Raw genomic sequence first — 26155 nt, 5'->3', positions numbered from 1 at the left:
CGTAAATTTACTTATTTATAATACAATTAACAAAAAAATTGATCAAAACACTAACCTGTGAAAAGACAAATTCCAATCTTCATCCGATTTCCCAGTACTACGGCTTTTACAGCCGTGAACAACACAAGCCATTTTATCTTTAGTCAATTTTCTTTTCATAAAATAACAAATTAAACTAAAACACTCGTTTTTCACTTCAAAAATAATAATTAAAATCACCATGCGTCCGTGACCAGACTGGTCACTGAAACAAATTGACATGGGCACATGTCATTTCAAACTGTCGAACTGACATATATCTGTCCTCTTTTTTCGCATGACATTTTGCCATAAGCCAAAAAGGCCAAACTAGTGCTATATTGTTCAATTAATTGTTACTTCTCCAGGCTTGATAATTGCTCCGAGTGGACAGCGCATTTTCACGTCTTCGGGCGGGCATAGATAATTATATGCTTTCTGTTTTTTGCTCTGTGGTTCTGACTGACAAACGATCAGTGATGTCAATGTCATTTATTTGTCTCAGTTTGTGGTCTTGACTCATGCCGGGAAAAAAAATCTGAAAAAAAACAAACATTTCAAAAACGATATTCCAAGGGTCAAGTTGTCGATTTTTTTGTTAAAATTATCATTGTATCTTGCTTAAATTCTCAATGATCTATTATCAATGTGTTGAAAACGGAAAGTATTGTTGAAATATTTATTGAAAACAATATATTCGACACTATTAAAGGAATTACTGGTATTTTCAGTATTTTGTAGAATAATATGGCTTCTTCTCTATTAAGTTATGAAACTCTTGTGCACGCTTTGGCTGGGGCAACGGTTGGTATATACAATGAAATAATATAATAATGTTAAAATATATAGGACAGGACATATCTTATTATAAGTAAGGTATTTCTTATCCTGTAGACAGTAGACATGAAGTGTCATGTCTATTTAGATATTATAAGTATGGATTTCCTGATCAAAAGGACATGCATATATGAAACAAAATAATCTATTGAATGCACATGCTATAGATGTGTATACAATACAAACATTAATACTTATGTATTACATCTTCTCAGGGAAGTGTTGTGGGAATGGCAGCATTTTATCCTTTAGATACATTGCGGTCAAGACAACAAGGTAACATAATATTTGAACATAACTTCAAACAAACAATTAAGTCAATGATTTAAAAATCATTTAATTTGAGGTTATTTTTGTTTTAGTTGAAGACTCCAATAAACTTCAAGGATCTGTATGGGAGCTTGTGTTAAAATTGGCGAAAGAAGAAGGATTTGAATCTTTATATCGTGGATTGTGTCCTGTCTTGCAATCACTCTCTGTTTCAAATTTTGTCTACTTCTATACTTTTCATGCATTGAGACGTTCATCAGTGGGTAATTCATCAGCATTAAAAGATTTGCTTTTTGGTGTTGTAGCTGGCAGTATCAATGTCTTATTTACATCTCCGTTATGGGTTGTTAATATGAGAATGAAATTCAATAAGAATTCATATAACAGTCTATTTGAAGGACTTTGTGATGTGTATAATAATGAAGGTGTAAAGGGATTGTGGTCTGGTACTTTTCCATCATTGTTATTGGTATCAAACCCAGCTATACAATTTATGATCTATGAATCTATAAAAAGAAACTTAGTGGCTATGAAACGTTTTGACACTTACTCTGCCTTCCTTACTGGAGCAATAGCAAAAGCAATTGCAACGACATTAACATATCCTATTCAACTAGTGCAGTCACGTTTAAGAGTGGGCAAAAGCTTAAAACCATTGTATAATGAGGTTACATCTAATCCTCTTGTTTTATTTAGAGGGTTGGAAACTAAAATTATGCAAACTGTTATGACTGCAGCATTAATGTTCCTTATTTATGAAAAAATAGTGAGATTAGTTTTAACAATTATGAGGGTAAAAATAACCAAAAAATGAAGTTTATACTATTTAAAGCACCAAATATATTGTTGAAAATGTATTCAGATTTCTGTTATAGTTGATCATGTATGCTCAATATTACATAAGTCTAATTTTATGTGGTTGAGGAAACTATGCTTTTACATTATGTAATTAGCTTAGTTATTTTAAATATTTAATTAAAAGCATAATATTTATGCTAACATGGGAATGGAATTTGGGAATAGGTGGCAAATTAACTGTAGATATTTTTTTTGTCTGTAGAAATAACTTCAACCAATCAAATACTTACCAAAGAGTAATTACCAGAATTGTGATATGTTACAAAGACAATATTTTAGTTATGCACTAGATACATTTACATTATGAACATTCCAACAGCAAAAAAAAGTATCTTATTTAACGTGTTTGTTATTATAGTTTGTGAATGTGATTAAGTTATTCTTAGACATGACAATTACTTTTAATTATGTTTTATTTTTATCGAATGTTATGTTTTCGTTTTTTTTGTTTATTTTTTATGAGAAACTAGACTTGTTCCGTAAGATAATCTTGACTTGTTGGACCTAGAGATTTATTTCAGAAGAGTTTAAGCATAGATGGAATAAAATTACATATCTAAAGTAGCTAGGTATGCGTTTTTACCTGCCGCCAAATCCGCGGGTAATTGCACCTTTTTTTTTAAGCCTATGTGTTATTCTGATACATAAGCTACATCACTGCCAAGTATCATCAAAATTAGTTCAGTGGTTTTCCCGTGTAAAACATACATCCCTAAAATACAAGAATATGGAGGATTGTCTTGAAGAAATATGCATTACTGTGAAAAATTTAATTTGTATAGCATTATACTATGTACTTGCATTGAACACCTTCTCAATATTGTAATCACTAATCTAAATAATAAAAAAATATATATATTTTTATCATGATTTTTTTTTAATTTGAGCTAAATCGCCAAATATAGTTAAACAAAGCGGACAGAGCAAGTTAAAATGGATCTTAATATTATAAATATTGTGCCATTAATATCAACAATTACTTACGACAATTACAACAATTACTTATTAAGCTGGATCATAATGTTTATTTTTTTATGTTTAGCGTATAGATCAAAATGCTTACAAATGTAGTGTATTTTTGTTGTTGATAGATGTTAATAATGTAAATTATTATTAATTAAGTGTTCAAGTAAGAGAACTAACCACAAAGTATCATTCATATGTTTAACCTTCTTTCAATGTAATTTCTACACAAATATGTACTTTAACAAACAGTATTTAATATGTATATTATTTAAAAGTATATGTAGACAATAGAAAGAAATACTTGATTATTGTATAATAATTTGCAATCATAACTGTGATTAAAAATATGTATACACTTTAGCGCGTTTGTGCACTACAAGGAATTTTACTGTCCGGCATTCCGACTTTTTACAGTCCGGTATGGCACGCCATTAATCTAAATACATACTAGCTTGTGCACTATACGTAATTTTACTGTCCGACATTTCACTTTTCCCTATTTCGGATGGTTTTTTTGTGAAATTGTGTCTTCGAGTCGCTGTAGGTATAATTGTTTTCGAATGCCCACTTAATAGGTCAAATTTGGATTTTATTATCCAATCGATAAATCCATCGTGAAATGTAGACAAATGTAATGAACTGGTCAAATTGATTTGCCCATATCATGATGTGAGCAAGTCTACGATATGGTTACAACATGTGCATAATAATATTATATTTAATATTTTCTTGACTTGTTATCATAAATAATGTATAATTTATATAATTAAGTATAATTAAAGCAATACTTAGCTCTCTATTCTTGTCATTGATTTATTCATCAATTAATAAAAATAATCAGTGATTTTTTTTCAAGGCAATCAACTATTTTATTGTATAAACTATAAGCTATATAATAATGGAATCACTACAAAAAAGCTAACAATGTATTCTAATCATATGTTTATATGTTTTAACAAAATAAACGGCCAATCATTTTAATATTTCTATAAATTGTGTGGTATATTTTTATTTTAAGGGTTTTTAGCTGTGGAGTAATAATAAGGGTGATGTGATGAAAATAAAAACTTAAAACATACAAATTATTTTATTTGAGTAATTCGATATTCAATTAACAATTGTGTATTGAAGCTGCGCACTTTTCATATCATCAGAGGTACGCTGAACAATTTCAATGTATGAATCAACAAGTTTTTGTAAGTCTTCATATACCTGAAAAGATAAAATTGATTTAATTTTTAAATCAGTAAACGAGCATGCAAATGCAAAGATTTCATTGCCTGTTGACACGTGTTTAAGAAAAACTATCACCTATGTACTTGCGGTTCATATTAAATAAGCATAATACCGCCATTTTTAAGAATTTATAACATTTGGAGTGACATTTTCATTATGCGCATTTACACTCATTTCACTTTAGCGTCATGTAGCGATATGTGAAAGACATTTTCACGAAAGTGGGATAATGAATTAAGTATTTAATAATTTTTAGTATTTTCACCGCTTGCTGCTTGCGTAATGGATAAGTTGTTTTACACTTTGATACATACAATAATTGTTATTTTAACTGATATTCAAGCTAAACAAAACCAATAAACTAAGCTGCTACGAGTGTGTCACCTCTCTGGAGGGCTGGTGGTGCTGGTGTCGGCGCAGCTCGGCCAGCAGCAGGTCGGCGAGCGCGAGCGGCGCGGCGGCGGGCGGCGCGGCGGGCCGCAGCGCCACCAGTGCGGAGCGCAGCGCGCCGCAGCACGCCGAGCCCGCCTCCACCACGCGCCCGCCGCGCAGCAGCGTGCGCACGCAGCCCGCCCCGTCCAGCTCCTGCAACGTGATACCACAGAATACATAATAGTAGCTAAACGCTACAGAACGGACACTCTCCGCCTCCCGGAAAAATTAAACACTTACCTCACTCCGCACGATCAGTCTAAAAATGGTCCATATTTTTCTACAGGGACGATACGCAACGAAGATTGACAACATTAATCAAATCGACTTAAAGTAATTTAATTTTATTATTTTGGATTTGTGATTATCGTTTTTCGTAGAAAATGGTTAGATATTGTGCTGTTTACGGATGTATTTCATCAAAAAAACGCGATTTTTTTTACGCGTCACAAATGTGCCAACCATAAAGCGTTAACACACACATTTGCAGTCTCTACAGTGTGACTGTCAAAACGATAATTTTGTATGGAGTGTCGGAGTGTGGTAGGGGATCAGATCGTGCCGTGTGTGAAAATTGTCCTGAAAGATTTATTTATACTTGACACACTGTTACATTATTTAACCTAACTGCTCGCCGATGATAAATATTTCGATGATACCTATAAACAAAATCTTATTATCAAAACTTGATATAAGTAGTTTCACTGTGCATGATGTGCTCAATAAATTAGGGATTACCTACACTGCAAATTTTTCTTGTCAATAGTTTTAAGCGTTTGTCAATTCCAGTTTGTAAGCCGAGAAATATTTATTTGGTTAAGATTTTTTCTAAAGCTGTGTACGGACAGCGTGCATGTTGATAGGTAGGGGGTCGCGCACGCCCTGGTTCACAGTATTTGGACGTTAAAATGAATAGACACGATGAACACGAGAGGTTCAATAATGAAGATGTCGATGCCATGGCGGATGATTACTAACTCGCGGCGCTCCATACAGGAGCTGTACGCATAGCCTATGTACGCGTGGACAGCCGCGTATTCCGACTACGCGTACCACAGGAACGCGCTCTCCATACGCAGCTTTCTTCAGCTCATAATCATTACAAAAAGAAAAACAGACAGATATTTTAATTTTTGAAGTGAAACTTCTTTATCGGGGTTGGAAAAAAAATTTGTGTAACATTTTTCCGTTACGCGCCATCTTGTTTTTATCCCTACCACGCGTGATTGACGTATTTCTGTACACGCACACATTTTTTTTTCTCATTTCTCTCTCTATCTCAATACTCTTCATCTAGAACAGCTTTGAGAACTTATAATAGCTTAGCTCAAAATGGGAATCAATTTATTCCAACGTGTATGAATTAAGAACCTAAAACATATAAATAATCAAATGCAATTTTATATTACCATAAATCGTTGTAGGAACCAGCGCGGTAAAAATTGACCCGTACTAATTATCCTCTTTGTAACTGCTAAAAGTGTTTCTCGATCTGCGTCTTTTAAGTATGGGTACAAATGATCGAAATCGATATTTTCAGATCCTGAAAAAAAGAGATGTATCCGTAAATGAAAAAGATAAACAGTTAACAGATATTATCATATTACAGATAAGTACTATTTATTTTTCTTACTTTGTAAAGCTTTCTGAACTGGATCTAGAGATTCTGGATCTTCTTTACGTAGTTCAGCAGCTAAATCATCTGGACCAATAACCTGCAAAATAAAAGTTGATCGGGATATTTAGGACGAGTTAAATTGAATTTCACAGTAGTTGTTTTAGTTATTTATTGCACCGCATAAAGAAAAAAGAAATGTTATCAAGTAGAGCATTGCATTGCAGAGCGTTTTACGGATGCAAATAATTATGATTATTCATTATATACACAATATTTATTATGCTAATACAGATACAATTCGCGATGTTCCTGAACATGATTATTTATTAGAAATTAGTTAAGAATTAACAAGTGGAACAAGAGGAATTAATTACATAATATTACAACGAAAACGCAGACACCCAATCAATACAGGTATACTTGAATATTTATCATTGACTAGCCGCTCCGCGCGGTTTCACCCCCGTGGCTTCGCTCCTGTTGGTCGTAGCCTGATGATATAGTATAGCCTATAACCTTCCTCGATAAATGAGCTTTCTAACACCGAAAGAATTTTTTAAATCGGACCAGTAGTTCCCTAGATTAGCGCGTTCAAACAAACTCTTCAGCTTTATAATATTAGTATAGATACACAAATATATAGATTGTCTAATCTAAAAATGAACGCCCCTCCACTAAACTTAATTGTTTCAATGTGTGAGGACAAATCATTATTGAACCACTTTATATGTGTGCGCGCGTCGATTCTACTGCAAACTTTGACACTCGCGCACTGATTTGTCAACTAATCGGGCGATCAGTTCAGGTGCCTAGCATTGTATGGCGGGGAGAGCGCGCTATGTACGGAATGACAAGTCCGTTCTGTCGTGCATCGCGTCATTTATGCACTAGTTGGCCAACTGGTCCTGTCGTTCGGGCATGGACGGGACTGGAGGACTGAACGACCAATGAGGCAGACCAATTTGTGTGTATTGCGTCTATACACGTACTTTGAATGTGAGCGTAAACACAGTGGAGGGGCGTTCATTTTTAGATTAGACAATCTTTACCTGTGTGGCAGCTAGGTTGGGCGCGGTGGGTCGTGCAAGGAAGGCGTGCTCCGGTCTGGCGAGGCGCAGGCACGTGAGCGCCGCGGCGAGGTAGCGGCGCCGCAGCGGGGACCCGCCGCGCTCTGCGCCGCACCGCGCCGCGCGCTCGTACATTACCGCGGCCGCTGGGTATACAACATTTATATTGAGTTCTGTGCTACACATGTGATTCTGAGATCACATTTTATGTACTAGAGGTCCGCCCCGGCTTCGCCCGTGGTACATATTTCGCAATAAAAGGTAGCCTATGTCCTTTCTCGGGTATCAAAATATCTCCATACCAAATTTCATGCAAATTGGTTCAGTAGTTTAGGCGTGATTGAGTAACATACAGACAGAGTTACTTTCGCATTAATAATATTAGTATGGATTACAAAACTCCTTCCAAAAGAATCCGCGTAAATCGTATATATAATTATTAGCAGTAATTAAAGTGACCAGTTGTCCCATGTCATAGCATTATTAGCAGCATTAAGCGCGACCTATATACAGTCCACTATTGAAGTAATACGTAAACTGTACAACCATTAACGCCAACATAATGTGGAAGTAATAAACAAATAATATGATTATGGTCTATTGCGTAATTATGTAAGTGCTTTTATAATATTGTGTGAACGTGAGGAAAGGTATTGATAAAAACTATAATCCAAATTTCATCTACTATGGTGGTTTGTTAGAGTAGCGATCTAATATGTTATGCAAAAAATGACTGGAGATATTACTATACACTACAAAAATATAGATAATATTAAGCAAAACATACACTATACATTTGGAAGTATCGACTCATTTAAACTCCCCTACCTTTGCGATAATGATGGCGGGACACGTTCAACGCATACAGGAAGTCGTAGTATGGGTTATCAGCATGCGCATCGTGCAGTTTGGCGCGCGCGGCCGCCGCTTTCTCCGCTTCCTCGCTCAGCGCACTGCACCGTACTAGCGCGCCCAGTTCTTTGCGCTCCGCTGTTAAACGTAACCTTACTAAATTTTTCCTTTCTTAAATTAAAAACACAAATGTATTTGTTTGTTTGTCATCTTCGGTCACAATAGAGCGATTGCATGATTTTTGAAAATTACACTGGCATATTAAAGAAATAATAAAATCTTTATAATAATATAACACTGGCATATTATTTTCTTATGCTGTTTTTTACTCGGTTTGCAAAATGTTCTTAATAAATACAATATACATGCTTACAAGCCAACAATATAGCATACAACATACCAAGTGTAGTGAGCAGCGTGGCGGCGGCGGCTTGTCGTGCGTGCGGCGCCGGGTTGGCGGCCGCCGCGCTCAGCGCGCGCTCCGTGCGCCCGCCCGATAGGTGCCATTTGAATACTACCCATTGGAACATCGCCTGTACAATACAAAACGACATATTACAATATTTATACAATTTATTATAATTTATTTCGCAATTAAAAATATTATTTGAAAATGACAACTTACCAAATTGGGATCATCTTTGTCAGCGATCGAAATTGCTGTTTCTGCTAAACGCACGACACATGCGCCGGCGTCGTGAATTTCGAACAATTTAATTACCTGAAAGCAAAACATTGAAATTATAATAAACCTACTTTAATTTTCTTATACAAATACGGAATAATAAGGGCATTGAAACTTTCTGGCATATCAAACCCGCCGCCATTTTGATTTTTTTTCAAAATCGCGGCGCACGATTAAAGTGGTATGTATGGATAGAGGACACATAGACGAACAAAAAATGTCTCATAACATAGTACCCTAAAGCGTCACATTACCGAGATATTTGGAGGTAAATATTCACTTATGAGTACAACGACAAACACTAAAAATTGACTTATTACGTGTCTATATGCATAATATTATCTCCAAATAATCACTCCCAGGTAGATTATTATTATTACAGGAAGAAAGTAGGTATTCATTACATTACTTACATTTTTATGTAATGTATGTATGTTTTTATGTAATGAATCTACCTACTTTCTTCCAATAAACTGTTAATAATAATAATCTACCTGGGAGTGATTATTTGGAGATAATATTATGCATATAGACACGTAATAAGTCTATTTTTAGTGTTTGTCGTTGTACTCATAAGTGAATATTTACCTCCAAATATCTCGGTAATGTGAGGCTTTAGGGTACTATGTTATGAGACATTTTTTGTTCGTCTATGTGTCCTCTATCCATACATACCACTTTAATCGTGCGCCGCGATTTTGAAAAAAAATCAAAATGGCGGCGGGTCGATATGCCAGCGTCCATACAAAAAGTTTCAAACCCCTTTGTATGTTCCAAACCCATTTTGTCAATATTACTCACTTTCATATAATAAAGCACGAGCGCGTGGTGATGCGCTAATCGGTCACGCGGTTCCGCCACGAGCTGCCGCAGGAACGGTTCTGAGCTCACGCCCTTTGCGGCGCGACAGAATGCTGTGTATGCGCCCTCTGCGTCCTCTAACTCTAATAGCGATAACCCAAGGATGAATTGACCTGTAAAAAATTCAAATAAAATTTGCTCAATTTATACAAGTTCTTTTTATGCCCTATTTAATGATTAAGGTTGTACAGATAAATATAAAACACTAAGGGTCTATATATTTTAGTGATTTTTTTGTCATTTAATTGACTCTAGTATATTATTTCAAAATTGATTAATTAAAACTCACTCAATTAATGGTATGCAAAATATAAGGAAAACAGAACTAGCTGGAAGAAAAAAAATGAAAATATAATATCCATAAGTGTAATAACTTACGTGAGCATGAGTTCCACTCGCACCATGGTTCCAACATATTGACGTAGTTCTGCACGAGTCGCGGTTGGTTGATAGAAGCCAACCACCAACCGAATTCAAATCCACCACTCACTGCCCAACTGATTTTTATGTTAAGTATTATTGTTTATTTATGTATAAAATATATCTATATTTAGTACTGTGATCTTAGTCGCTTGTATTCTAAGAAATTTGATTGGTAATTATGTTTTATATTTTTGTTGACTAGCATTTTTTCTGTTTGTGCATGCCTTAGGGCGCTTGTGTACTACAAGGAATTTTACTGTCCGGCATTCCGATTTTTTACGGTCCGGTTTGGCATGAAAAAGCCGATGAATTGGCTTGTGCACCTGTTAGTCTTTACTCGGATCAGTGCGGTACAGTTCAAGGATGTTTGGCGGTATAATGCTATCATAAATGATTGTTTTTGCATTTTACAAGAAACGAGTAAAAAATATAGAAGATGAAATATAATATTACTTCGTTATAATAAAAAGTAAAGTTCCATAAGAGATTTAAAATGCGTGTTTCACTTATTTGTTTTAATCGGTGACGAGGGGCTATAGCTATTCCTTTAACTTACCAACTCTTACTTAGATAATACATTGTATATATGGTAAATGTATATAAAAATAACAATACCGACTTTTCAAATCACATTGCCAGTTAAAAGGAAGTAAAACAAGAGCTTGCTTTCAATTGGAATATGCTGTAAAAAGAGTAAAATCCAAGCAAGTGGGCATTCGAAAACAATTATATCTACAGCGACTCGTAGACACAAAAAACCATCCAGAATAGGGAAAAGTGAAATGTCAGACAGTAAAATTACATTAAGTGCACCAGCTAACATTTAGATTGACCGTAAAAAATCGGAATGCCGGACAGTAAAATTCCTTGTAGTGCACAAGCGCCCTTAGCCCACATTAAAACCCTAACGATCGCTACATTGCACGACGCCTCGGCTTAATTACATTAAGAATCCTTACAAACTCAGAATATTTCACTTCAATTACGAACTAGTCACGTATAAAGGATACAGCTGATGCGCGAGGTGGTACGCGAGCAGCGGCAGCGCGCGGTGCCAGGCGGTGTGCGCGCGCGCGGTGGCGAGGTGCGCGCGAGCCCGCGCCCCGCCCGCGCCCGCCACGTACGCCGCTACTGCGCCCGCGCCCTCCGCGCCCGCCTCCACCACGGACCCGCCTAGCGCGCTCAGCGCCAGCCGGAACGTCTCCGATGAGCCCGATGAACTGTGTTTATTTATCTAATTAGTTATGTATTTTTTGTGAGTTACGCTACAGATAATAAATACGTTTATTTAAACAACATGGATGATAAACAAATGGCAAGCTTAATAAACACAATACTGTACGTTAAAAAATGTGTGCGTGTACTAGTATACACACGTAAGAAGTGAAACTTCTTTATGACCTTATTTTTCAAAAAATAATTTACAACGTATAAATAATTTGCAACTTTACAGAAATACGTCGAATCACGCGTGGTAGGGATAAGAAAAAGATGGCGCGTAACGGAATAATGTCACGCGTAACGAAAAAATGTTACACTAAATTTTTTCCAATCCTGATAAAGAAGTTTCACTTCAAAAACAAAATAAACTTAACTACTAATTTTTTTTACATCACACAGTATGTAAAATTGCATTCAAATTATCAAACAAGCAGCACAACCGCAAGGGAACAGTGAATGGGTACCTACTACGGGAAGCGCAGTCCATCTTAGGCGATTTATTAGCTTACCATCAGGCGAGATAGTAGTCAACCGCTTCCCTACTTGTACTTTGTACAAAAAAAATGTTGTGTGGTTTTATGAAACCACGGTAAAAGTGAAACTTTCCGAACACTGCTTTATACCTACTCGGCAGCCGACCGTCACGCGACATGCGCTACACAGACCAAAAAGTTTGAGACGATGTAATAAAAGTTTCACTTTAAAAATATAAAAAAAAGATTGGTTGTCTGTAAACTCGGTTGACTGACGATAGTTGAACGTGACAGCGTTCGATTGTGCTTCTTTGTCGCTCGTTCCGCACTCTCGCTCGCACTTCAAGCCTTACATGAACGCCTCAGAGCGAGGTAACGCCGCATGAGTCATGTTTTTTCGTGCGTGCAGCCGGCTCTATCGAATTATAAGACGTTGTCACGTTAAAAAGCATACTTGTGTTGCAGCACGGCGGCCCTCAGCCACAGCAGCGCGCGGTACGCCTGCCAGTGCACGGCGCAGTGCCCCGCGCCGGGCACGCCGCCCGCGCCGCGCACCGCGCCCAGCGCCGCCAGCGCGCCGCGCACCACGCGACACCTGACAACATTCACTTCACATTTTTATACGGAATTAAATTAATTATTGAACACGTTTATTATAGTAACAGTACGCTTTACTATGATAGTTTTGCTTTTTTATATTCTATAGGTATAGGTACAGTACGATTCACGAAAGATGACCACAAATGGCGGCCGTCTACGCACGTACACTCATGAAGAAAAGACTTAAGACAAAGTAATATTTTTATGTTGGTTAAATAATTTGTGTAATGTTGTAAACGTCAGTGGCGGTACGTTCATACAAGCCGAAAAGCCTGGCTTGCCTTAGAAATTCGCTACGAGATAGGAAAATAACCAAATTCACGTTTGAATATTCGCGTGCAATGAGCAATTCATAATTTGCTCCGAAATTCAATGAAAACTCACCTACAATATAATATATAATACGCCTAGCATAAAACAATGACGAATTCGAGTAAACTTTTTAATTTCATCCTTCTTCCTATCAGAATAAGGTCGTACCTTTTATTTTGACGTTACAATCTAAATTGGATGGATTATAACATGTAGTTGTTTCGCTTGCACGCGTGGGCTTTTACCGGGCTTTGCGCACATCTCTTCTAACGTATGAAATTTCGTCTAAGTAGCTACATACCTAGCTATAGAATTCTATAGCAATCTGTATGGAGAATAAAGCCACGATAAAGCCCGGCTTTAACAGTGTGAAGATAGTTACGATTGCGCGAACGAACGTCGTGAATATTATTGTTATTAGGTATAGTTTGTTTGAGCGGGTGATTATATCGGTGTAATTTAGGTTATGTTTTTCGAATTTTGTGATAAAATGAGTGTCGCGACAGCAGATTGTGTTGTAAATTGTGATGGTTTGCTTTGTGCTCAGCGGGGGAAAGGTAAAATCATTAAACTTTACTGAAAAACATCAATTAATTTCTTCATAAAAACCAACTCCCGATTTTTGCATTACCCAAACAGCTAGTAAGTCACATACTTAAACGAAATTTTAATTAAAATATGTTTACGAATTAAGTTGTTAGGTAATTGAATTCTAAAACAATCACCTACTTCCTTCCGATTCCGATTCCGATTCCGATTCCGATGTTATAAAATCTTTCCTTCAGAAGATCGCCGTTTTGAATTATTAGAATACTAGCGGTCCGCCCCGGCTTCGCCCGTGGTACATATCTACGTTTTCTCTACATAAAAACCATCCTCGTACTTCAAGGAATATAATAAAAAAAAAAAATTATCGAAATCGGTTCAGCCGTTCTCGAGTTATGCACTTACCAACACATTTTGCGATTCATTTTTATATATAAGAAGATAAATGATCTGTTCAATTTTATTAATAATATAATGTCATACAGTTTAATATAATTTATCGATTTTAATGATAAACGTTTGACTCAACTGTTAGCGGGCGCGCGTGAAAATTTAGAAGATTTGATTCGGTAATTACACAGTATAGGTACCTTAGGAAGGTTTCTAATTCAAGAAAAGGGTACCCAGCAAAAACTTTGAAAACTTTGGGCTTGCCCAGTCCTTACACCCTAGGCACGCCACTGGTAAACGTTGGTTATGCAAAACCAAAAATTATTTTCTTCATGCGTGCACGGCAGCCATTTGTGATGATCTTTCGTGAATCGTACTGTACCTATACCTATAGAATATAAATAAAGCAAAACAAACTTTGTATCGGTATCATAAAATATATCAGTATGTATCTGATACATTACGATATGTTTTATGATATATCATGGTTGGTGTGTATCGCGATACGCTAATTACATATATATTATTAATCAGTGTTAACAATAACAGCTTTTCTTATTGTTTAATACTTCTCTTATCACTACATAGTATAAAACAAAGTCGCTTTCTCTGTCCCTATGTCCCTTTGTACGCTTAAATCTTTGAAACTACGCAACGGATTTTGATGCGGTTTTTTTTAATAGATAGAGTGATTCAAGAGGAAGGTTTATATGTCTAATAACATCCATTAAATAGTGGAGAAGTACTGTTATTTTTGAGGTTTCTAATGTGATGTCGTAAATAGTTACATTTTTTCCGCTTACATTGCAAGCGCAGGCTGAACCCTACGAGTTTTATCAAAATACTAGCCGCTCCGCGCGGTATCACCCCCGTGGCTCCTCTCCTGTTAGTCGTAGCGTGATATTATATAGCCAATCAATCAATCAATCAATCAATTAATCGATCAATCGATGTATCGATCGATCAATCGATCAATCAATCAATAATGGATCAATCAATCAATCAATCAATCGATCAATCGATGTATCGATCGATCAATCGATCAATCAATCAATAATGGATCTATCAATAATCGATCGATCAATCAAATCAATCAATCAATACGATCAATCGATCATTCAATCAATCAATCGATCAATCAATCGATCATTGAATCAATCAATCAATTGATATATCGATCGATCAATCGATCAATCAATCAAGAATCGATCAATCAATAATTGATCAATCGATCAATCGATATATCGATCAATCGATCATTCAATCAATCAATCAATCAATCGATCGATCAATCAATAATTGATCTATCGATATATCGATCGATCATTCAATCAATCAATCAATCAATTCTATCAATCAATCAATAATCGATCAATCGATCAATCAATAATCGATCAATCGATATATCGATCTATCAATCGATCAATCGATCAATCAATCGATCAATCGATCATTCAATCGATCAATCGATCATTCAATCAATCAATCGATCAATCAATCAATCAATCGATCAATCAATTCAATCAATCAATCAATAATCGATAAATCGATCAATCTATATATCGATCAATCGATCAATCAATCGATCAATCGATCATTCAATCAATCGATTATTCGATCAATCCATCAATCTATCAATCGATCAATCAATCATTCGATCAATCAATCGATCAGTCGATCGATCAATCGATCAATCAATCAATCAATCATTCAATCAATCAATCGATCAATCGATTATTCGATATATCGATCATTTCTTTGTTTATATTCAAGCTACATTCACATATTGTTACATTCACAATACTTTAGGGGAAATATTTATAAACAACAATGTTTGATATTTTTGCGATTAATTGTTTTAATTTTAAATATATTTATTGAATAACTACTAGATAAGTAGGCTTGGAAAACTCTTTTCAATCAGGACATGCTTTATAACAGTTTACTACGGAATATATGTACCCTTTAAAATTTAATAAAGAATTCGATCCTTATCCGATTATTTCATTATATTACTAGCGGTCCGCCCCGGCTTCGCCCGTGGTACATATTTAGTATTATGAACTGTATGTTTTCTCTACATAAAAACCATCCTCGTACTTCAAGGAATATAATAAAAAAAAAATTATCGAAATCGGTTCAGCCGTTCTCGAGTTATGCGCTTACCAACACATTTTGTGATTCATTTTTATATATAAGAAGATAGAACTTTATAATATTAAAGTAAATATATTGTTTACAATATTTAATAGTGAATGGATATGAATGTGATTGTTGCAATTTCACGCAAAATCTACACAGTCGTTTTGAATAAAATTTGCTATGCAGATTGATTGGAATGAAATAACCATTGACCGTAAATAGATAACACGTTCCGTTCTAAATTTCTGATTCAATGGTTATTTTATAATTTGTAATATTATGCTCATCTATCTATACTTTCTATAATAATATTATAAAGCTGAAGAGTTTGTTTGAACGCGCTAATCTCAGGAACTACTGGTCCGATTTAAAAAAAATAGCCCATTTATCGAGGCTGCTATAGGCTATATATACATATATAGCCTAAAGCGCGATGATATTATCATCGCGCTATAAGACCAACAGGAGCGGAGCCACGCGGGTGAAACCGCGGGGCGCAGCTAGTTAAACAATAAGAAAAGCTTTGTCAATTTAAAGTATGTGTATTCGACATTTACATTTCAACATTTGTTAACTTAATTCCCTGTTAGTTTTAATAAAATCAACCAGAGAACGGAATATTCACACTAAATTCTTATAGGGACAGTCCAGTCTCAAAATAATCTTGTTCAGTATACCGCTGTTCCTGTCTCGATATCTTGATCGTAATGTGTACTAGGATCATGTACTTACCTCATTTCAGCCATTTGTCGAATAGCTTCAGTCACAATAGATACTCCAAGATCACTTGCAAATAAATTGTCGTATTCGCTTGTATCTTCATCATCGCCTAAAATGATTGAAGAAATAAAATATGCATGTTTTTGAGGTAATACGGCAATGTATATAAAACATTCAACATGTGAAAAAAAAAAACAAACAATTTATTATGAACTTAAACATGTTTTTTTATGTTCCCAAGAATCCGATCTAAGCACAATTAAAGGCTATACTTGGCATTGCAGTAAAAATTCAAAATTTTTTTTCTTGTGTGTAACTTTCAAACGTGCAACAATAACTTACTTTTCGAAGTATCAATTTCAGGTACATCTAATCTTAGAGCATCATTCAACTCCAAGACGGCATTTTGTAAATCTTTAATAGGCTCCAAAATTGAAGTCAGTTCATCAACTTGCTGTGGTGTTAAGCTCTGAAAATATTTCCATTTATTAGAAACATGCAAAAATAAACAATTTTATTTGTACAATAAAGGTGGATCGTAAAAAATCTGTATGAAGTTTTAAAGTTACGTTAATATGCACGCAGAGCATGTGTAAATGCACTCTTCTTTGCATGCGTGTTGCTTTTACGTTTTGCACGTGCGAGTCGATTTTGTTATGTTTTTTATGAACAATAGAGAAACGCTCGACCCCGATCTTGTGTGTCGATATACAGGGTGTAATCGTTAAGTGTGCACAAGCAATTATTCCCTAACTATTGCAGTTATCAAAAAAACTTTACACTGATATCGAAAGTACTTAACCTAATGAGAGAGAATTAAAAAAATATGTGCGAGTAGTAGTGTACACACATAAGAAGTGAAACTTCTTTATGACCTTATTTTTCAAAAAATAATTTACTATAAGCAACTTTACAGAAATACGTCGAATCACGCGTGGTAGGGATAAGGAAAGGATGGCGCGTAACGGAAAAATGTCACGCGTAACGAAAAAATGTTACACTAAATTTTTCCAACCCCAATAAAGAAGTTTCACTTCAAAAATTTATTATGGCCATTTTACTCATTAGGTATAAGTCCGTTAGTCCGTCCGTCCGTCCATTAGGTATAAGTTTCAATATCAGTTTAAAGTTTTTTGATATTTATAATAGTTACGGAATAATCGTCTGTGCACACTTAACGATTACACCCTATATATTTCGCGATATGTGTGTGTGTGTCCGCGTTTCAATGTGTGTTTGAGCATCGATGCCTTGATGTGTGTGGATGTCCATGCGTTTTGTTGTTGACATACCGGCGCGGGGTCGGTGGGCGCGGCGGCGAGCAGCAGGTGCAGCAGGCGCGGCAGCAGGCGGTGCTGCGGCGCGGCGCACGCGAACAGGCGCCGCTCGAGCTCGGCCGCGCCCGCCGCGCCGCCGGCCCGCTCCCACCGCGCGCCCGCCGCCACCACGCGCATCGCGTCCGCTGACAGCTCGCACTCGCCTACCTCTACATTATAACACCAATATAATTCAATCAATTATTATTGTGTAGCTTGCGTTCGCCTAGCTCTAAATTATAACATAACTAGCTTTCCACCCGCGGCTTCGCCCGCGTTTTCAAAGAAAACCCGCATAGTTCCCGTTCCCGTGGGATTTCCGAGATAAAACCTATCCTATTTCCCGGGATAAAAAATAGCCTATGTCCTTTCTCGGATATCAAAATATCTCTATACCAAATCTCATGCAAATTGGTTCAGTAGTTAAGGCGTGATTGAGTAACAGACGGACAGACAGAGTTACTTTCGCATTTATAATATTAGTATGGATTTTACAATGTACAAATATGTACAATAGTTGTGTATTAGAAAGAAGGGGAATTAATTGTAATCGACACGAAAAACGACATATAAATCAGTAAAAACTAAAAACAAATCGTAAAAAACAAACACGTACAAAAATCGGAAAAATGTGCAACTCGTTAGTTGCTGATAAAAGGAGGAGGATATAAGGAGTTACATATAATAAACTTAATAGTGTCACAATAAAAAGACACCATTCCAACATAAACAGACTACATGTTCAACATCCTGTACAACTTCTATTACTACAATTTTATCCCATTTCAATCATTTAATTTTTTTATTACTTTTCTATCTACATAACTATGTATATTTACATATACAGGGTGTAATCGTTAAGTGTGCACAAGCGATTATTCCGAAACTATTGCAGATATCAAAAAACTTTAAACTGACATCGAAAGTACTTAGCCTAATGAGTAAAATGGCCATAATATTTTTTTTTTAAATAAAACGAGAAATATACTTTCGATATCAGTTTAAAGTTTTTTGATATCTGTAATAGTTACGGAATAATCACCTGTGCACACTTAACGATTACACCCTGTATGCCCAAATAACCTACCATCAGGTATGGATATATCTGGAGAGAGCATCATCCGTTCCAATGGCTCGAGCTCTCGCACCAGCGACACTCCCGAACGGCGCACTACCGCACACCACCAGCCATTCTCACTTTCGCTATTCTAATAAAATACATTTAAACCTTAGCATAAACATTGTTAACAGTTTGTAAGTTAATAAAATTCAAAGGATAAACAACCTATTTAATTAAATTTTTTAGTGGTATATCTGAAATTTATAGAAAAATTATAGTAATTTACAACCCAAGTTTTATTCTACTTAACAGAACTGCACCATACTTAATAAATTTTAAACTTTAGAACATGTAATGAAATAGAGGTGTTTCTTTTTAGATTCCTAATTTTAACTTACATGTTTAGTAACCATTAAACCTAATGGCTTTTGCAACCCCTCCATATACTGCATACACCAACTGTAGAGGTCTGACCAACATCTATATTAAAACAAAAAATAGAATAAATAAATTTATCATTGTGATTACTAAATTTTTGCAGGTTATCATTCATATTATTACAACTGGCATCTTGCATTGAGGCTAATATCAAAATTTATCAAATCCAAAACCACCCTATTTTTATGATAAAATTTATGTTATTTTATGTTAAAAGAACCTACAAAACAAATAAAAGAAACAAACAATAGCTATAGGTCTACCAGAATCTGATAGCATATTTATATTTAAGAAATAAAAGATTTTTATGTGGCAACTTATTTGACAACTATCAAATTGGATGTCAAATTATTTGTCTTTTTTGCAGTTGATGAATAATTTTTAGGATTTTGTCTAAAAAATCTTCGAAATTGTCGAAAAAGCCGCTGCGATCACAAGCAAGAGGTGTTGTTTATAATGTGTATAGAAAAACATTCGATGAAGAAGGGTCAAACACATCACAATTTTCAATTTTGAAGATTTTATTGGTAAATTGGACTTACCCGTTTTGATAATATAAATTAAAAAATATTATAATATGTAGGTAACTATAATATTGTTTGTTGATTAGAATATAATTTTATGAAAACTTATTACAGGAGTTTCCAATACGGCTATTCGTCAAGTCCAAGCTGTCCAAGTCAATTTTATAATGTGTGTCTGTTAATACTTACGAAAATAAACATAATTTTATTTTATTTTATAAAAAATTTTGATCTACAATATCATTATATCGATATTTTCACATGGCATACTGGTAATGAATATACAAATATAGGTATGTGTAAATAATAATATGTATTACCTGTGTAAAAGTAATTTGTATAATTGTATATTATACATGTATATGGATATGTATGTGGATATCTCATTACTAAGTACAGTATTGTCCACTTATGTAATGTGAGTAATGATATTGAGGACAAAATAAAAAATAAGCAGTATCAAGATCGTTCAGTCCATTTTCCCCAGGGTTGCACACTCAAAATTTTGATTTCCCTAATTGCCATCAGATTCTGGTTTACCTATAATTACGTACTTATGCAAGAGATGTGAGTGGTCCGGTGCCGCGGCTCTCGCGGTGAGATTGCGTAGACGCGCTTGCACTGCGTTCACACAAGCTTCACCCAAATCTGTCTCGATCACTTGCTCATTGCCACCCCATGTGCGGCGATAGATCTGGTATACAGTACGAAAAATAAATAATACCTTTTTTATTGAATTAAGGTTCCTAAAAGACTTATTCTAGTTCGTTATTGTTAATTTAATACAAATAATTTTAAACATTTAATTAGTAGAAAATAAGGCGAATGTTTTCGTTCATGCAGAAATACTAGACGAAACACTTACCACAAGTGCCTTCTTAATAACACAAGAAGGGAATAGACCAGGGGCCAACAAGCGATCGCGATATTGTTGGTGTGATGATAATTGGGGTAGAGGAGACAGGGGCTCTTTGGTTGCTACTGCACGCCATGATACTTCGGGACCTATGGCGCTACCTGTGAAAATAAAATGCATATATTTGAGGCAGAGGCGGCTCGCCCTAAGGAGCGCTGGTGCAGTGAACTCCCATAAATAATTATAATAAAATCATACTCCTTAATTTAATTATTAACATTAATTATTACTATTTAAAATCAATCGTAATCTTTAAAACTACTGTTAATACCCATGAATATATCCATCATTCCATCATCCCATACACCTGTATAATACCTACTGTATTATGTAACGCGCGAAGCGGAGCGCTCACGATTGCGCTCCAATGAAAAAAGATTTAGTACATTTCCTAATACGAAATCCAATAGGAGTGAAAGAGAGGGTTTTGCCAGAGCCCTGCGCGTGAAACAAAAGATTTTCTATGGAAAAGTAGCAAAATTCGGAGCGCCGCACCCGCAAACGTTGCCGGTTCGTTTTTACCGCCCTGCAGGACAGCGATTGCGACGTTGCCAGTTGCCACGTCTATAATATAAACAAACACTCGACTCTCGAGTCAACTTCAATGCACGCGCGCGATTCATGCAATTTTCTAATTAAAATTATAAAATACGTGTTGAAATAGCCTGTAGTTATCAGTATTACTTGTGAGTGTTAAAATGAACAATAATTATAATGTGGCGTTCATTAAAAAGTGTGATAAAACGTTACAAATTCGGCTTGAATGTAAAGCTAAGGGACCGCCACGGCCTGAACTTGATCTTACGCAAAAATGTACGACAAAAACGAAAACATATACGCGTGTGTTTAAATCTGAACAATATGTGAAAACACCGTGGTTGTGTGGTTGTGATGAAAGCAACAACAGACATTTACGAATGTCTTGTCGCTTTAAGTTATATATATTTTTGCACACCAAAAAGAAAGACGTATGTATTTCCTTTATAAGTAATTTTTTTGATAAATGTACTGCTTTACACCATGTATTTTCAGTGTTTTATTTCAAGTGAACACCCATAAAATTTTATCACGAGCCGCCTCTGATTTGAGGCAATATGATAATGTATGTGAAACATTCAACACATGAAAAAAAATTTTAAATAATAACAATTTATTATGAACTTAAAACTACCATTAACAAAGTTTTTTTTTTATGTTCCCAAGAAATCTAAGTACAATAATTGAAGGTTATACTTGGCATTGCAGAATGAAATCAAATCTATGTAACATTTTACTTACTTGTTATCACAGCATCCCCATCTGGTTGTGACCACAATGCCCAAATTACATGACTGTTGTCACCATAACCAATAGTATAATCAAGGAGGTCCAACTGAAATTATTCAAATGTAAATGATATATTAATATGACTATTTCTATCGTTAGAAGCAAGATCAATTACAATATCTAAAAAGTACCTGGGGCCCAAAAATGTGACAAATTTGTGAAAATTTAACACCTGCAGCTCCTGCATCATGCATCTTCATAACAATGAATTCAGACTCATTTGGGAATGATAAGTATGCTACTAATATTGTGCTTCCATCTAAGCCAATTGTACTTTGAAGCATATGGCCATGTGCTACAATGGGAAATCACATAATATATAATAGAGAGAAAAATATTATTTTTTAATACAAAAATAAATAATATTACTTAAATGTGTTCACATTTGTTTTTTACTTTTACGCATAGTAACAATCATATCTATAAGTATATATAAAAATGAAACCCATTTTCATTGGTAGCAGGCATCACGCGTGAACGGGTGGACCGATTTCGATAAATTCTTATTTATTATATACCTTGAAGTATGAGGATGGTTCTTATGTAGAGAAAACGTAAATATGTACCATGAGCGAAGCCAGGGCGAACCGCTAGTTATCAATAAATATGAATCAAGTTTTTGCACGCCTCATAAGCGAAGCGTTGAGGTGGGTACTACTGTCACTTCGCGCAAAACATCTGATTTTTCAAACTTAAAATGTCTTTATGTATCATACATTGCACTTGTAAGATAATATACACACATATAACATACACACACATATTAAGAAAAAACACTATTTTTAACATTCATGATATTTTTGATGTCATTTTTGTTATTTAAACTAGTTAAAAAACAGTTTAAAAAAGTTCTGTCTTGGATGTCCGGTTGTATGTGCGGAGGATTTTCTTGTTAACACGATAGCGACCGAAATACTTTACTAATCGAGTCTTTTTTTTTCTCTTACGCTTGAGTATGCTCAGGAATAGAACCCTTTCATTTTTCAGGGTCTGATTCGATGTGGTTTAATTGTTATTAAATAAACAAAAATAATAATTAATAAATAATTATTAAAAAAAATTATGAGGCGTGCACTTTTGGATTTTCCAAACTTTTTTTTATTTATACAATTGACTTACGTGGTGGCTTTGGTTTAGCCAATGTCTGTGATAGAGGAGCAGACACCGAAATTGGGGCTCCACCCTCATCAAAATGCCAAGCTCGCAAACATGTATCTCCGCATATTACTATTGCTAGTCCATTTGTGAGCACAACTCCATAAGTCTCTACACCATCTGTGTTAGTTTTCCCTCTATAATAAATAATAACACAGGCTTTATGAGAAATTTTTTACAACACTTTTAATAGTATTATATTTACAAACACAATTATTTTAGTAACCAAATTTGAATCTATACTAATATTATAAAGCTGATGAGTTTATTTGTTTTAACACGCTAATCTGTGGAACTTGTGGTCAGATTTGAATAATTCTTTCGGTGTTAAATAGCCCATTTATCGAGGAAGGCTCAATATATCATCTCGAGGCCAACAGGAGCAGAGCACTGCGGGTAAAACCGTGGAGCACAGCTAGTAGTGGATAAATCCTTATAATATTTATAGATGCTATTAAAACAATTTAGTACCTTAAAGCACCAGTAAGTCCAGAAAGAAATCTCGGTACATTTGATTCTCTCTTCAAAACAGTGGTGACAGCTGCACCTGTTACTGGCAGCTTCACAAGTAACAAGCCCCCTTCTCCCCCATAACCAAATGCCAAAGCAAAAACTGCCTCGCCATTGTCTCTTAATATGGATGCACAGGAATGAGCTACACCCGTATCTAAAAGTCATTTTTATTAGTATTAATAATTTTGCTTTAGCATTTTTAATTAATTTGCTCAAAATATAAATAAAGATTGTACTCACTAGAAATAGAATACTGATTGAGAATATAATAATTATTTGGATTATTAACAGCACTTGTGTCGTAAAATATTGAAGTGGTTGTATTGCTTAGGGATCCAAAAGTAGACTGAAATAAAAAATATAACTTTAATATATTTCACACAATAGCTATTTAAATAGTAAATAATTTAGTTATATTCTTATCACCTTTCTATCCAAGCTCTCAGGATGGGGAAATATTAATCTATGAACTGATGATACTGTGGCAGCCAAAATTACAATTTGTTGAGATGAAGTTCTTTCATAGAAAGTTATATTATTCAACGGTGGAGTCACAGGAGCAACTTTACATCTTAAATTACATGCTGACACATTAACATCCAATGAGGCTTCTGTAAATTCTATGGAATCTGATGTAGTTTGCCTATAATAAAAATAAAAAATCATGTCTTGATCTGTCTTAATCACTGGGGAAGAAGAAAGAAATTTATTACTTATTTGAAGTAAAATCATACCAGTAAATAAATCTATTCCGAGTACTAGCTTTATCAGAGTCCTTGTACCAATAACCACCAGCTTTATGTGGTAACTTTATATCTTGTAGGGTACTATGAGTACCACCTGTGGGCAATGAAGAGGTTACAATAATATTAACAAAAGATAAAATACACTCCCGATGAACCATAATTAAAAAAACAAACCTGTATTAAGAACAATTTCTTTCCATTTTTCGAGTAGATTATGGTTTGGAGTTATTTCTTTGAATGTTACCGGTATCGCATCTGCAAACTCCATTTTAACAGATATATAATTTTAGACCTAGATAACTTTGACGGTGAATGAATAACAAATGTGATTTTATAAGTATTAAGGAAATAAAACGTTATAATCAGACAAAAATCACCGGTTATGCATAAAATAACCGAAACCGAACAACACACATGAAATTGAAAACAGTAGATTTTAAAAATGGTGAATGACAATTTAATGACAATCAAAGATGCCAAGCGAGATGCCAAGTGACAACTGACATGACATTTTGATTATCTATAGAATAATGACCTACATTCACTTTCCGTTTGTATTGCAACCTTATTGCAACCTACAAGCAACCTACAAAATATACGAGTCGCTACTTGCCTTAGAGTATATATACTATCTATAGAGTGCGAATAACCAAGGTGCGAACGATTATACATGGTAAAATGTGCAGTTCTATCATGCAAAAACGATACTAGAAAATACACAAAATTGAAATCCAGTATCACATTTCATCAGTAAGTCGATTGTTATACTTATTTTTATGAAAATAAATTTAGCATCGCGGGTGTGAAGGGGAGGTGGGAGGGGGACACGCGAAGGCTCGCTCGCGCGCCTCACAGCCGCCACGTGATCGTAGTTATGTGACCTGACCAACGCTGTACTCGATATAAAGTTTACTAGAAGAATATATTTTAACAAATTATATATTTAACTTTAAAATTAAAACTGTTTTAAAAATGTATTATAAATAAATTTGTGGTGTGTTTTGTATGATACACTTTCTAATATTATGAATGCGAATTATAGTGTAAATGTAAAGTGTGTAATGTTACGATATATTTTCTGAACCGCTAAATTGATTTTGAAGATTTTGATAGAAGAATGGATAAAATTAAATAAAAAAAAATATTAATATTATTTATTAAAGTGAAACCTTTATTACATCGTCTCAAACTTTTTGGTCTGTGTAGCGCATGTCGCGTGTATCGCGGCTGCCGAGTAGGTATACCTACTCGGCAGCCGCTACACAAAGCAGTGTTCGGAACCGTTCGAACAGTTTCACTTTTACCGTGGTTTCATAAAACCACACAACATTTTTAATAATTATATTATCATTTTAAATTATTAATTATTTCTTATTTTTATTTAACATTTTTAAAACATTATTATTATTTTTGTATTTATTATTAAAGAAATAGCACTAAACCCGATCTTTTATTTTTATTAACTGTATTATTTAAAAAGTACTCACGTTTTTCTGATATTCCAATAAAACATATTTTTTTAAAGTACTTATAATTAATACAAGAAATATTCAAATGGAATAAACAAACTTTATTCAGTTGGTAAAAAAAATTAAAATTACATACTTTGAATAAATCATATATTTTTCCTTTAA

The 26155-nt window shown here is 34.8% G+C and overlaps 2 protein-coding genes across 2 annotated transcripts; one reads left to right on the top strand and one right to left on the bottom strand.

Moving 5' to 3' along the window:
• Positions 1-528: 528 nt before the first annotated feature.
• On the top strand, positions 529-2680 carry PMP34 (Peroxisomal Membrane Protein 34). Its single transcript, XM_090107657.1, has 3 exons — positions 529-822; positions 1071-1131; positions 1218-2680. The coding sequence occupies exons 1-3, from the start codon at positions 766-768 to the stop codon at positions 1937-1939; spliced, it is 840 nt and encodes a 279-aa protein (XP_089963783.1). The 5' UTR covers positions 529-765; the 3' UTR covers positions 1940-2680.
• A 1337-nt stretch (positions 2681-4017) lies between these two features.
• On the bottom strand, positions 4018-24959 carry Nup160 (nuclear pore complex protein Nup160). The gene is made up of 27 exons (XM_090107656.1): positions 24696-24959; positions 24510-24615; positions 24202-24418; positions 24016-24121; positions 23734-23929; positions 23227-23399; positions 22239-22402; positions 22060-22153; positions 20731-20882; positions 20420-20559; positions 19302-19383; positions 18931-19051; positions 17820-18013; positions 16870-16996; positions 16540-16636; positions 12272-12412; positions 11134-11343; positions 10079-10197; positions 9641-9813; positions 8780-8875; positions 8555-8687; positions 8131-8292; positions 7285-7448; positions 6251-6332; positions 6027-6160; positions 4570-4770; positions 4018-4161 (listed from the first exon to the last, which is right to left on the bottom strand). The coding sequence occupies exons 1-27, from the start codon at positions 24787-24789 to the stop codon at positions 4057-4059; spliced, it is 3783 nt and encodes a 1260-aa protein (XP_089963782.1). The 5' UTR covers positions 24790-24959; the 3' UTR covers positions 4018-4056.
• Positions 24960-26155: the final 1196 nt, after the last annotated feature.

Source organism: Colias eurytheme, chromosome 12, assembly GCF_061535395.1.
Source record: "Colias eurytheme isolate Ceu_HAF_F1 chromosome 12, ilColEury1 Martin Lab GWU primary, whole genome shotgun sequence".
NCBI lineage: Eukaryota > Metazoa > Arthropoda > Insecta > Lepidoptera > Pieridae > Colias > Colias eurytheme.
Note: the sequence above shows the minus strand (reverse complement) of the source record. Positions and strands in the feature narration are given on the sequence as shown.

Excerpts from the sequence above, each read along its gene's own strand:
- PMP34 (XM_090107657.1), top strand. The coding sequence starts at position 766 with ATGGCTTCTTCTCTATTAAGTTATGAAACTCTTGTGCACGCTTTGGCT. Across the intron at positions 823-1,070 it reads ACGCTTTGGCTGGGGCAACG|GGAAGTGTTGTGGGAATGGC; the intron begins GTTGGTATATAC and ends ACATCTTCTCAG. Across the intron at positions 1,132-1,217 it reads ATTGCGGTCAAGACAACAAG|TTGAAGACTCCAATAAACTT; the intron begins GTAACATAATAT and ends TTTTTGTTTTAG.
- Nup160 (XM_090107656.1), bottom strand. The coding sequence starts at position 24,789 with ATGGAGTTTGCAGATGCGATACCGGTAACATTCAAAGAAATAACTCCA. Across the intron at positions 8,293-8,554 it reads CACGCTGCTCACTACACTTG|CGGAGCGCAAAGAACTGGGC; the intron begins GTATGTTGTATG and ends TACGTTTAACAG. Across the intron at positions 4,162-4,569 it reads ACCACCAGCCCTCCAGAGAG|GTATATGAAGACTTACAAAA; the intron begins GTGACACACTCG and ends TTATCTTTTCAG.